Consider the following 14,303-nt stretch of genomic DNA (forward strand, 5'->3'; position numbering starts at 1 on the left):
GAAAAAATGGTTATGACCCTCTGCCACCGAATCTGAGGTTGTCTGTTACACAGTATTATGTGGTTCTAACTGATTGATACAACAGAAATAATGCAAGTGTTTCTGTATCTTATAACATTTTTAAATGAATATTTAGTTATGTGTTCTAAAGAAATAAATTTTCTAAGTCAAGAATAAAATTTTAGGGCCAGGCATGGTGGCTCAAGCCTGTAATCCCAGCACTTTGGGAGGCCGAGGCAGGTGGATCACGAGGTCAAGAGATCGAGACCATCCTGGTCAACATGGTGAAACCCCGTCTCTACTAAAAATACAAAAAATTAGCTGGGCATGGTGGCGCGTACCTGTAATCCCAGCTACTCAGGAGGCTGAGGCAGAAGAATTGCTTGAACCCAGGAGGCGGAAGTTGCGGTGAGCTGAGATCGCGCCATTGCACTCCAGCCTGGGTAACAAGAGCAAAACTCTGTCTCAAAAAAAAAAAAAAAAAAAAAAAAGAATACAAATTTTCAATAATCATTTCTGAAAATAATAAACAACATACATTAGGTCTTTTTTCTTTTTTTTTTTTTTGGAGGCAGAGTCTTGCTCTTGTTGCCCAGGATGGAGTGCAAATGGCACGGTATTGGCTCACTGCAACCTCTGCTTCCTGGGTTCAAGCAATTCTCCTGCCTCAGCCTCCTGAGTAGCTGGGATTACAGGTGTCTGCCACCACGCCTGGCTAATTTTTGTACTTTTAGGAGAGACAGGATTTCACCATGTTGGCCAGGCTGATCTTCAACTTCTGACCTCAGGCGATCCGTCTGCCTCAGCCTCCCAAAGTGCTGGGATTATAGGTGTGAGCCACAGCACCCAGTTCATTAGGTCTATTTTCAAAAACAAATCTGAAAAGTCATTCTTGGCTGGTAGGTGGAATAGTTGCCCTGGATACGTCATTTTAAATTTCCTTTATAGATATTTTGGGCTGACTACCTGAAACCGTGGTGACAGGATACAGATAAGTTGGGGTAGATGGAATACGCATGCTCCCAAGAAAAGAAGTAATCAATTCACAATTTGTTGACTGTTTGTCCCTTAAAAAGAGTTGTTTTGTTTTAAGCTAACCTACCTAAAGAATCTAAAATATCCTTTATGTCTGTAATTAGACAGTCCAATTTATAATTCTCTCGATGAATGGGAGCATCTGTTTCTCCATAACCTCTCAAATCCAGTGCTACAACTCGATATTCACTTTTAAATTCTCTCAGCTGGTAACGCCAAGAATACCTGAAGGAAAAAAGGAAACATTAAAATACCATATTAACTAGTACAAAGAGTAACATTACAGATTTTCTTTTTCTTTTCTTTCTTTCTTTTTTTTTTTTTGGAGACAGAGTTTTTGCAGTCACAGCTCACTGAAGCCTCAACCTCCGTGGCTCAAGTTATTCTCCTGCTTCAGCTCCCAAAAATCTGAGACTACAGTTGCATACCATCATGCCCAGCTAATTTTAAAATTCTTTTGTAGACATGGGGGTCTCCCTATGTTGCCAGGGCTGGTCTCAAACTTCTGGGCTCAAGTGATCCTAATGCCTTAGCTTCCCAGAGTGGTGAGATTACAGGTGTGAGCCATGGTACCTGGCCACATTTCGGATTTTCTCAGCGGAAAACTGTAAGAAATTTCTTATTTTTAGAACAGATATATAGTTGCAAGTCAGCAGGAAAGAGATCTACTTGAGAAGGAAACACTGACATGCTATTAGAATTATTTATTTATTTATTTTTTTACCAATTCCAGTAGAGGGTAACAAAGTGCCACTATTTACAGAAACTACACAGTATCAGATACTAAAATCGATGTACTTATATATGTCTTAATAAGTCCATTGAAACAGGGTCTCACTATGTTGCCCAGGCTGGTCTCGAACACCTGGCTTGAATGATCCTCCTGCCTTGGCCTCCTAAAGTGCTAGGATTACAGGTGTGAGATAACATGTCTGGCCAATAAGTCAATATTTTAAGCTTTTCTTAAATGGTGTATATAGCCACCAGGGAATCTGTACTGTGAATAGCTAGTTATACAGCCTGAATTCCTAGATAATAAATTGATTATAAAGTGCAAAAAAGTGAGTAGGAAGATGAGCTTGAGAGTTTTACCAGAACATCTGAGTGCTTATTTCGCCCAGGATTTTGGTGGAGTAACATAAGTAAAATGCTTCTGTATTGCAGAACCATCTAATTCTCTGAAAAAATTTACTAGATGAAATTTTATATATTTCTCTCAAAAGTAGATTTTACTCACCTTACTCCACTGTCAAATAGGGTCAATGTTTTAGTAATAACCACAGCTTATTTAAGGGTGAAAAAGTCTGAAGATTTTTAAAAAAATTATCACTGTAAAAATCTAATATTGAAACAGCCATTTAAGATAAACCTTAGCTTGCTAAAGCAAAATTCTGTGGAGAAGATCCTGAACCATGTGTATAGGCAACAGGGCTACTAAAAACATTTACCAACCAAAATGGCACCAGCACTGACCAATTAGAATGGCCATAGTGCTGTAGCCAAGTTCTGGAGGTCACTGCTGAAGCAGGCATTCCCTTTCTGTTTGATCATGGAACTGTAGAATTCATTGAAATTGAAATAGATCCATGAGATTTTCTTCTTCAAATAAGCAAAACCATTTTAGATAACTTACAGGAAAAAAAGACATGGATTTTTAAAAGCGACTATGTTATGGGACTCAAAACATGCATTAAAAAAAGCATCTATGTGCACATTTGTTCATAGAAATACAGTGTAAAGTTATCTGATACAAGCCAAATGGGAGATCACTGTCTGAAAATACTTTTGGAGTGCAGCAGGCAAGCTAACACAACCAAATGTTAAGATTATAAACCAGTGTAAAGATTGTAATGTTAGATTATAAACCAACAGGGAGAGGGAGGCTGCAATGAGAAGTGACACAAAGCAGTAAGGTCAATGTAACAGTAATCCCAGCACTTTGGGAGGCCGAGGTGGGCAGATAACTTGAGCTCAGGAGTCCAAGACCAGCCCGGGCAACATGGTGAAATCCTGTCTCTACAAAAAATTAAAAAATTAGCGAAGTATGGTATCGTGTGCTTGTGATCCCAGCTACTCAGGAGCCTGAGGTGGGACAATGGCTTGAGCCCAGGGGGTGAAGTTTGCAGTGACCTATCATTGCACCACTGCACTCCAGCCTGGGTGACAGAGCCAGAACCTGCCAAAAAAAAAAAAAAAAAAAATTCATTGTAACAAATCAACCATCTTACATCAACAGAAAGATTATCAGGAAGGGTGTCAGACACATGTTTGGAATTATGAATGCATATAGAATTTTTGACCACTAGAATATTTATGATTTATGAAAATCTGCCAAAGCATTACCAAGATAGATTTGCAAATGTTAACAACAACAACAACAACAACAATAACAACAACAAAACAGAAAACAGAACAGCAACAAAAAAGACAATGTTAATAAACATGTCTTTTTTGGCTAGGCTATATAGTAATGTTGATCTTGTCTGTGAGTTGTAACAAATAAAGCAGCTTGTTTCTTTAAAGATACACATCTGTCAGCACATGTGATTGTATTATTTTCTCATCTGCGTTACTAAAATTTTGAATTGATTTTTTATGTTTTCGTAACTGGAGTCTAATTCTTCCCTCTTTATAATCCATCACACCCAATCAATAAAGTTCTGTGCATTTAACCTCTTAAATATTGATTTAAACACTCCTGTGGCCGGGCGCGGTGGCTCAAGCCTGTAATCCCAGCACTTTGGGAGGCTGAGGCGGGTGGATCACAAGGTCAAGAGATCGAGACCATCCTGGTCAACATGGTGAAACCCCGTCTCTACTAAAAATACAAAAAAAATTAGCTGGGCATGGTGGCGCGTGCCTGTAATCCCAGCTACTCAGGAGGCTGAGGCAGGAGAATTGCCTGAACCCGGGAGGCGGAGGTTGCGGTGAGCCAAGATCGCGCCATTGCACTCCAGCCTGGGTAACAAGAGCGAAACTCCGTCTCAAAAAAAAAACAAACAAACAAAAAAAAAAAACACTCCTGTCTACCATACTATCATTACCTTAATTCAGGCCTCCATTTAGGCAGCAGCCTCTTGCTTGGTCTAAGTGTGTCCCTTTCATTCACCCTCTGCTCTATCTTCTACAAAACCAGAGGGATGTAGCAAAAGCAACCAAACTTATGTCATTTCCCTGCTGAAGATCCTTTCCTGACTCCCTGTGATTCATAACATGAAGCTCCAGCTCATTATTCTAGCAGAAAAAACATCTGAAAGATTTGGCTATTGCCCACTCTTCCAGCCAGAGTACTTTACCTTCTCTGTCATTTGCTTTGTAATAAAAAAAAAAGCTAACATCTCTACCATTCTTACTACATGCCAGGCCCAATTCTAAGTGCTTTTTGTAAGGTAATATTGATTTTCAAAACAATACTATGAAGTAGGTATTATTATTATCTTCACTTTACAGATGAAGAAACAGAAGGAAAGCAAGGTTAATTGAAGTACCAAAGGTCACAGAGTCAGCAAACAGCAGAGCCAGGATTCCAGTCCAGGGAATCTGGCCCCAGAGTCCATGTTACACTGCCTCTGCAGCACTAGGTTGAAATAGGTGAACCAATAGGGATATTGGTTTTTGCTTTTACGACTTTGTTCATGTGGTTTCCTTTATCTGAAATACCCTCACTCCCCATCATTCCCCTGTTACCCCGCAATCCCTGACTCTCACCCTTCAATTAACTCCTGATCACATGGGGCATCTCCTCCTCTAGGAGACTTTCCAGCTCTTTCCATTACAACTGGGGTGGGCGAGCCAGTTTAGTGCTTTTGCACTCGTATGTACACTCTTCAGTGTGGGGGTACACGTCACTGTTGAGACCTGGCTCTTCCACAAGATTGTTTCGTGGATTGGCTGTGAGCATATCTAGCCCTTGTAGGTGCTTAATTAGGATTTGTTGAGTGAGTGAAGGAACAAACAAATAAAAACACAGTAATGATAGTGCTAGAAGTATCAGTTGTGTAGCAGGAATTTTGTCCCAGTTTGAACCTTGAGACAATGACAGCTAACGGTCCCAAATTCCTATTGGGGAATTTGTATTCAGTTTCTGTTGAACTCCACGTTGTTTTAATACTTTAAGGGTCTGTGTCTTCATTTAGAATTTAATTAGAGATTTCAAGGTAGAATTTGACTTAATCCTGCAACATTTTACATTTAGAATTGGATTACAGATACCTGCATGTCATATCAGAAATAATTTAAATTGACTTAAAAATAAATTCGGCTACTTCTTTTAACAATGAGTGAAGCCAAACAGTATCATAAACAATTCTAAGAAATAGGGCAACCAAATATTTTTAATAAATTACTAAAGAATAATTTTTAACTGTCATCTTCTGGGTTCATAAATAATACACATTTGATTTACACATTAGCCCTAAACTGAAACAGAGAAGTCACCCCAGTATTAGACTGATGGACATACCATTTATGTAAATAAAGCAAAAACAATCTCCTTGATATAGGAATGAAACACATTACAAAAGCAGTAACTCTGAAAATATTATAAATAAGCAAAATTATTTTCATCCACATTGCTTTTTTTTCTGGTAGCTTTAGTTATAGCAGAGGACACTCAGGAAAAATAACCAATCTCTTTCCCATTGATTGTTCTTTACCTAAGGAGGGCTCCTGGTTTTTACCAGGCTAGCCTGGCCACATTCAGATGTGACTCTCCTCTTCCTCTTCACCACAGAGAAAAGCCACAGTTGTTGGCTTCTGCATTCAGCTGTATGATGGAGGGCCCTCACTCGTCTCAGCACTTGAGTGATGACGCATACATTCCATACAGCTGGAGATGAAGACGACTCAAAGAAATTGCCTGCTTCAGCTCAAAATATTTTTAAAGGAGATGCAAATTGGAGTGGAGAGAGAGTGGGAGAAAAATGATCCTTTGACAAATACCCTTATTTTGGGTTAATTTAGTCAAAGATCCCGTAGATGTATATCTTGTTTAATATTTCCTTTAGATTTTGAGAAGACCCAGGATTTTATTGTTGCTGTGTAACAGCTAATCATATACATTAAATATCACCATTTCTCAACAGCTATTCTCAGGAAATGATAAATGCAGATAATATGTTTCATTTGTATGGTGCTTTTCTTTTTAAAAAGCACTTCCACATACATGATCAATTCATGGTTTTTTGTTTTTGTTTTTATTGTATCAAATATTTCTGACCTGCTTAACCTATAATCAATCATATACTTTCATGTGTATTTAGTCAAAACTTAATTGCTAGAGGAATAACATTTAAATTTGAAATGTAAATTGAAATTGATTTGAAATATCATGTATGAAGTATTTTTTTGGACTTTAAAATGAAAAAATTAAATTAAAAAAGAGATTTATCCTAAAACTTAAGCCCTAGAGTTTTGTTCTAAATTCTAAGATCCCCGCCCCCACTTTTTTTCTATTAATTGTTTCCACGAGCACCTCAATGGATTGACTAGACCTCATAATGGGTAACATTGGCAATTTGATTAATCGAAAGAAAGACAAGAGTGAGCATCAACAGGGGTCTTGGTTTAGAGTAGGACATACTCCAGAGATATCTGATCACCAAAAATCGCCATCTAGTATTTTCGGATGCTCCCTGAACAACCAGGTAGCTTTCAGATTAATGATCAGTAAAGTTCAATGAATTCAATATTATCTATTTGAGTAGCTGAGCTATCTGCATTTGTAGTTGTTGCTGTTTTAAATTGTAGCAATGTTCTTGCTGAAGTAACGGATGACAGACTTAGTGAATAGAAGGAACTCATGCCTGTCTACGATCTTCACATATGAAGATCTTAATCTATGGCTTTTCAGAGTGAACATATTTCTAGAAGCTTTCCAAAAACTAAACCATTCCTCACAATGACCAGATCCATTTTGGATACATTGAAGACTTGACTTTGCTGGAGCAAATGGAAATGATGTACAGGGACCAGTGCTGGACCCCTCCTAGGCTGTTTCATCCCCTGAAGATTCTAGGACAAGAATCACCAGCCATTTCTATTTTGCAAAAGGGCTCTCATGAAGAATAAATAATGAGACATGACTGTGAAAACCATGCACAAAATCTCTTAGAACATGACAGAGAGCATCTACTGACCTGTGTGAATGTGACTGTAGGTTCATTTTTATCTTTGTGTATATTGTTCCACATGTAAAGAGGTGAAGTTCCAGAGGAATAAGAATGGACAAATACTGGGGTTAATGTGAGGTAGAGAAAGAAAATAGCTTTTGCCAGGCGCAGTGGCTTACATCTGTAATCCCAGCACTTTGGGAGGCTGAGGCAGGCAGATCATGAGTTCAGGAGTTCGAAACCAGCCTGATCAACATGGTGATACCCCTTCTCTATTAAAAATACAAAAATTAGCCGGGCATGGTGCTGCACACCTGTAATCCCAGCTACTCAGGAGGCTAAGGCAGGAGAATTGCTTAAACCTGGGAGGCAGAGGTTGCAGTGAGCTGAGAGTGCGCCATTGTACTCCAGCCTGGGTGACAGAGCGAGACCCCATCTCAAAAAAGAAAAGAAAATAGTTTTTAAATCTTTTATTTTCTTTCTAAAAAGTTAAACACCATCTCCCTGATGCAGATCTTGAATTTTATTTAGGATGATGATTTAAAATGTTAGATTAGGGTATTTTTATATTATTGGCTGACTTCCTAACACCCTCTTGAATGTTTGTATAAGGTATGAAATTTGAAAGGTAAAACTCCATGCATGTTATGGAATGAGATTACTATAATTCCTATAGAATGAGAACAAACAGCAGAGGTCATCCCTGACTTTCCAGAACAAGGGGCATCTGACTTTCTGATACTGCCAACTTCAGAAGGGTAGCTACGAGGCTTAAATGAGATGGTATATATAAAACATAAGAGTACCTGGCTCGGGAGGGGAACAACACACACTAGGGCTTGGAGGCTGTGGGGAGGGGGTGGGGAGAGGGAGAGCATCCGGATAAATAGCTAATGCATGCTGGACTTAATACCTAGGTGGTGGGTTGACAGGTGCAGCAAACCACCATGCCACACATTTACCTATGTAACAAATCTAAATGTCCTACACGTGTATTCTGGAACTTAAAATAAAAATAAAAAAGAGTAGTACCTGGCTCATAGTAAATGATCAGAAAATGTTAACTATTATCATTATCATCAGCAAAGTTAGGAAATTATCTGATGCATGGATCTCCAAGCTGAATGAATGGGAATGAAGGAAGAAAATGAATGTTTACTGAGTATTCACTGGGGCCACGTGAAAGATTTTTTCACGTTTTTGACTCTCTTCATCCTCACACAACTCTGCAAGATTATTGTAGATGACTATGTGGTATCTTGCAGCAAATTAGTGGCTGAGCCAGAATGTCCTGCTCATGCTGCATTAGGCAGATTTGACCAATGCTTCTGAGTAACATTTTACTGTGAACTAATCATGCCATGCACTCCAAGAGGTGAGTCCACATGCATATGCTCGAATTGCTAATCTACCACTTCATTAAGCTGTCTCCAAATGAAAGAATAAATCAAAGCATAACATGCAAATGACCTATGTTTATTTATGTATATGAATCCAGAAGGGAAAAAAATCTTCATGCAGGTGTGTCCTCTGATCTTCTAAGGAAGACTTCTTAATCTGGCAAAATTATTAGGTATAGGTGTCTTTGCCATCTTCCACTCTTTTCTTCAGCGCCTAATACTTCCTAGTACACTAATATCCTTAATACATTTATTCATAAAGTCCCTTTCACTCACAAAGTATTAATTAAAGTGGGCCAGGCATGGTGGCTCACACCTGTAATCCCAGCATTTTGAGAGGCCAAGGTGGGCAGATCACCTGAGGTCAGGAGTTTGAGACAGGCCTGGCCAACATGGTGAAACCTTGTATCTACTAAAACTTCAAAAATTAGCTGAGTGTGGTACACACTTGTAATCCCAACTGCTCGGGAGGCTGAAGGAGGAGAATCACTTGAACCCAGGAGATGGAGGTTGTGATGAGCTGGGATTGCACCACTGCACTCCAGCCTGGGCAACAGAGCAAGACTGTCTAAAAAATATAAAAAAGTCTTAAGATAGTAATCCTTTAGTGCTAAATGCATTTTAAATCAGGATTTTGAGTGACATAAAATCTTTAAGACTCTAAAGGAGGCAAGAAATCTGTAATGGTGGAATTCTAGGTATTATAAGATAGTAGGGGAGAATTTTGGGGACAGGATATTGTCCTGGATCTTTCAAAATACACCAGATAGTTACCTTTGAGTCAACTAAGGGAATTGGGCTTTTAAATAAATCAATTTCGTGACTTATTTGGTTTATGAACTATTTCTTACAGCTCTGTGCTAGCAAAAACTGGTTTTCTTTTTACTGCCATGATATGTACCACCTCTTTTAAAGATGTTCATAAAAAAAAAAAATAAAGATTAAACATATGTTGCTTTCATCTGTACTTATGTGGCCCATTGGGGTCAATAGAGAATAGAACACTCCTCCTTCCATAACTGCTGTCTGAATGTGTTCTCTCAAAATTTATATGTTGAAGTTTATTTGCCTCCAGAGGACACACCAACAAGGCATCATCTTGGACACACAGACATGGACATCACCAGACTCTGAACCTGCTGGTACCTTGATCCTGGACTTCCAAGTCTCCAGAATGGTGAGAAAGAAATTTCTGTTGTTTTATAAATTACCCAATCTTAGGTATTTTGTTATAGCAACAAAAATGAATGAAGACAGTAAATAATAATTGCATGTTTTGGGCTCTAGATTTTCTTCCTAATATGAACTGTTTAGGTACTTAATTTATCCTGCATTCATATAAACCTGTTGCTCTGTTCATAGGAAATAGTTCATTTTCAGTTTCCATGAGTCCTCTGCTCTCTGCCTTCTCCCCCAGCCTAACCAAAAGCTTCCGACTCCAGGTCTTTGATTTGTTTAAAATCTCCTTTCCCCATCCAGTGTTGTAGTTGGTCTATAGTAGATACTCTGTCCAAACTGTTTTGTTACTATTTCAGAAATTTGAAACATTAAAAGATACTTCTTTTAATTGTCAAAAAGTATATAAATTACAAATGGTAGCAGGTGGGTCTCTTTAGGAGGAAAACCACTGCTGTGCTTCAGCAGCATTTCGGAATACGAATTTTGGGCACATGATCAAAAAGTAGGTCTGTTAAAAGTCATTACAAGAGGCTTGGTGTGGTGGCTCACACCTGTGATTCCAGCACTTTGGGAGGCCAAGGTGGGAGGATTGCTTGATCCCAGGAGTTCAAGACCAACCTGGGCAACATAGCAGACCCCAACTCTTAAAAACAAACAAAAAAAACAAACAACAACAACAAAAACAAAGCCAGGTGTGGTGGTAGATGCCTATAGTCCCAGCTACTTGGTAGGCTGAGGTGGGAGGATTGCTTAAACCTGGGAGGTTGAAGCTGTAGCAGTGAACTGTGATCATGCCCCTGTGCCCCAGCCTGGGTGACAGAGTAAGACCCTGTCTCAAAAGTTGCCATTATAACAGTATTAAGAGGTGGGACCTTTAAGAAGTGATTAGGTCATTCGGGCTCTGCCCTTATAGATGGAAATACTGCCATTAGGAAAGGGCAATTTCAGCCCCTTTTGCCCCTTTGCCCTTCCTCCTCTGCCATGTGATGTTGCAGCAAGAAGGCCCTTGTCAGATGTGGCACCTTGTTTCTGAACTTCTCAGCCTCCGGAACTCGGAGAAAGTAAATGTATGTTCATTATAAATTACCCAGACTGTGATATTCTGTTACAGCAGCACAAAATGAACAGAGAAAATAAGACAAGTTTTAATGTAACAATAAATATTAGTTGGTAAGTTTACCAGAATTCTGGAAATCCATGAAGCAGCAGCATAAGTGGTTTGCCTCTTTCTCCAGCAGCAACATAGTGAAATCTTAACCCTGAATCCTGAAAGTAGACGGCATGGAATTTTAGTGTTGACTGTCAAAGAAATATATTTAGCATTTCCATTTTACTAAAAAACAATCACTTGTCTTATATTTTTAAATTTGTGTATTTACAATATCTTCATCATACTTAATTGCCTTATTTTTAACATCAAGAGAAAAATGTACTTTTATTAATTTTCAGAAAGAAAAGCAAACCCATGACCTATTAATAGGGCAAATTGACAGATTCGCTTTGTCAACACTCCCTTGACAGTATCTTCTCTTCTTATTCCAGTACAAGGTCAATTTATATATTATGAGCTTTTGAAGCAATGTCACAATTTGCAATTTTCATCTTACTGTTGGTCACCTTCATCTTACTGATGTGTCACATTTCATTTCCCTCTAATGCTGCAGGACATGTAAATAATTCTAATCTGAATTTATATTTCTGCCATGTTTACCTCTTAGTAATCGACTTTCCTCAGCTTGCCCGTCAAGGGCTGTGCAATCAGTTATATAATTCACACCTCCTTCTCTTATTTTTAGGTCTCTCCTTCCCACATTATTATTTTGAGTGTTGCATGTTCTGTTCCCCTTGCTGCCTGCTCCTCGTGTCATGTCAGTGTGCATTTCTAATAACAGAACGCCCTGAGTGCTCAAGACTTCCGTCTGCGTGTGGGAGACAAGAAGACCCAAGGAAAATTTTAAAACATGGGAATGAGACAGGAAGTCAAGCAAACACTAAGCAAACTGAATGGAGGCAAGTAGAGGGAGCAGCAAGAAAAAAGCAAAAAACTCTGAAATCAAGCAAGCTAGGAAGAAATCAAGAACCAGAAGCTGCACATAGACATCGGGTTTTGAATATCAGGCAACTCAAGCAACTGAGTTTTCAGATGTGAAAGAAGCATTTTACAGATTGAGGCCCAAAGATGGTAACATGTGCCATAAAATGGTTGACAGCAGGACTGTGACCAGAATCTCCTACTTGACAACTCCCAGGACAATTTTCTTTCCACTCCTTCGTTCTGTCTTTGGGGAAGCTCTTTAGGTGGTCAGAGACAGAGGAAAGGCATTTTATGAAATTCCAGATGATTCTTATACTACTTTCACTCCTCACTTCTTTTATTGGTGGTGAGTCTTGGAGGATGAAATGCCATGGGCACTTGACTGGATTTAATTAGCAGATACTTCAGTGCACTGACTATGCACCAGGCACTGTCCTAAGTTTTTCAGTTTTGTCTTTACAAATCTTAACAGATTGTATTCTTGTGTGGATCCCAGGCAAGAAAGTTCTCTTGCCCTTCTGAACTTCAGCTGCAGGGCAATTTAGCTCCTAACAGGAAATCAGGACTTGGTGACTCCCCTTTTATGAGGCTGGGTTTGAAAGGCCTGTGAGTCAGACTGCAGGGAACTATTTTCCTCCACCACCTGGAGCCTCAGGAAACAATATCTGTGGGCTGTGAGGAAGCTTGAACAATTAGAGTCTCCAGGCATGGCTGGATTTACCTTTGATTCCTTTCCTTTGGTCTCTAACTTCATAAGTCTGCATTCCTCTCCACAAACACACACAATTTACTTACTGTTTCATGCTACCTAAGTTGTCTGTGATCATAATAAACTAATGACTGCCAAAGACTTATTCTATTTACTCTTATTATCTCTAAAATTGGGCAAGAACATCCTCCTGAGACATTAGGGTGCCACAAGGAACAATTCCCTACAGCTGATCTGAGCTCTAAAGGGCAAATTGGTGACAGGAGGCAGCTTCCCCTTGCTGGAAAAAGAGCAGGATTATTCTGGGTTGTGTGGGGTCGGGGGACAGTAATAGAACAGGACCCTGATTAAAGAAGCGCGCGCGCACACACGCACACACACACACACGCGCGCGCGCGCGCGCGCACACACACACACACACACACACACACACACGGCACACAGGGACCCGACCCCTCCCGCCGGGACACTAGGGGACGCTGAGTCGGCGTCTCGGCAGGAGCAGCCCGACGCCCCCTGCCCTCGCGGCCGTCATGCTCCCTCCCGCTCCCGCCAGGCCCGCGCCGTCCTTCACCTTGATCCGCACGTAGCAGTGGGTGCCCAAGGAGGGGTCGCTCAGGCAGGCGGGCGGGTTCTCCCGGGCGGGCCGCCGGAAGGTCTGCGCCGGCCCCTTGCCGAGGCTCCACAAAAGTTTGAGCAGGTGGATGGAGGCGCAGAGCCCGCAGTAGCAGTAGACCAGGGACCAGAAGAGCAGGGACCGGAGCGTGAGCATCAAGCGCGGCAGGCAGTCCCGCAGCTTCGCCATCGGGCGGCGGCAGCGGCGGCGGCGGGGCCCGCTGCTCTTCCTCGGGAGCCGGCGAGCGAGCGCCGCTGCGCGCCAGGCCCGCCCGCCGTCGCCGCTCGGCGCGCGCCTCCCCCGGCCCGGGGCGGCCGGCGTTGCGTGTCACCGCTGCGGCTCCGCACACGCGCCGCACCCGGCCCGGAGCGCGCAGGGGAGAGCCGGGCCTGCGAGGTGCGCCGGGCCAGGCCGGGGTGCAGAGCTCTGCAGTCTTCCGCGGAGAGCGAGATCCCGTTTCAAAATCGCCAAACTGTGGGGAGGATGAAGGCGAGACTTTCCCAAACCATCCTGGGCACCAGGGAAGGAAGCGCCACGCGTTCTTCTTTGTTCTCCATGTATCAAGCAAAACTATTTCTTTTCTTTTCTTTTTTTTTTTTTTTTTTTTTTGAGACGGAGTTTCGCTCTTGTTACCCAGGCTGGAGTGCAATGGCGCGATCTCGGCTCACCGCAACCTCCGCCTCCTGGGTTCAGGCAATTCTCCTGCCTCAGCCTCCTGAGTAGCTGGGATTACAGGCACGCGCCACCATGCCCAGCTAATTTTTTGTATTTTTAGTAGAGACGGGGTTTCACCATGTTGACCAGGATGGTCTCGATCTCTCGACCTTGTGATCCACCCGCCTCAGCCTCCCAAAGTGCTGGGATTACAGGCTTGAGCCACCGCGCCCGGCCTAAGCAAAACTATTTCTAAGCCCACATGTTCGTGTGTTACAGTTCAGGGACACAGGTCAGTGACAAACGTCCATGTTATTATACCCAAAGAGATTCCTTATAGTACAAAATTACTCTGCACTCTGAAAGATACCAACCTTCCTCTTCTCAAAATCTTTCATGGAGCCATAATTTCTGTAGAAATCCGCCTATGCCTTGCCTGGCTCAGCCACAGCAAACTTAAGAGAGAGCTGCAACCTCAGGGATACAACGAATGCTCCAATAACGTGAGGCCGCAGAAGCCTGGCCAAGAAGGCCACACACCCAAGGATTCCTCCAAGCACTGGAA

General features: G+C 41.5%; 1 protein-coding gene across 1 annotated transcript in view; it reads right to left on the bottom strand.

Moving 5' to 3' along the window:
• Positions 1-13,427, bottom strand: part of EPHX4 (epoxide hydrolase 4) — a 29,709-nt gene extending 16,282 nt beyond the window's left edge. Inside the window, exons 1-3 of the mRNA XM_003933308.4 lie at positions 13,043-13,427; positions 10,905-10,990; positions 1,103-1,260 (exon numbers count right to left, since the gene is read on the bottom strand). Of these exons, the coding sequence (XP_003933357.1) occupies positions 1,103-1,260; positions 10,905-10,990; positions 13,043-13,273 (475 nt within the window). The 5' untranslated portion in view covers positions 13,274-13,427. The remainder of the gene's footprint in view (positions 1-1,102; positions 1,261-10,904; positions 10,991-13,042) is intronic.
• Between the last annotated feature and the right edge of the window lie 876 nt (positions 13,428-14,303).

This window comes from Saimiri boliviensis, chromosome 11, assembly GCF_048565385.1.
Source record: "Saimiri boliviensis isolate mSaiBol1 chromosome 11, mSaiBol1.pri, whole genome shotgun sequence".
Lineage (NCBI taxonomy): Eukaryota > Metazoa > Chordata > Mammalia > Primates > Cebidae > Saimiri > Saimiri boliviensis.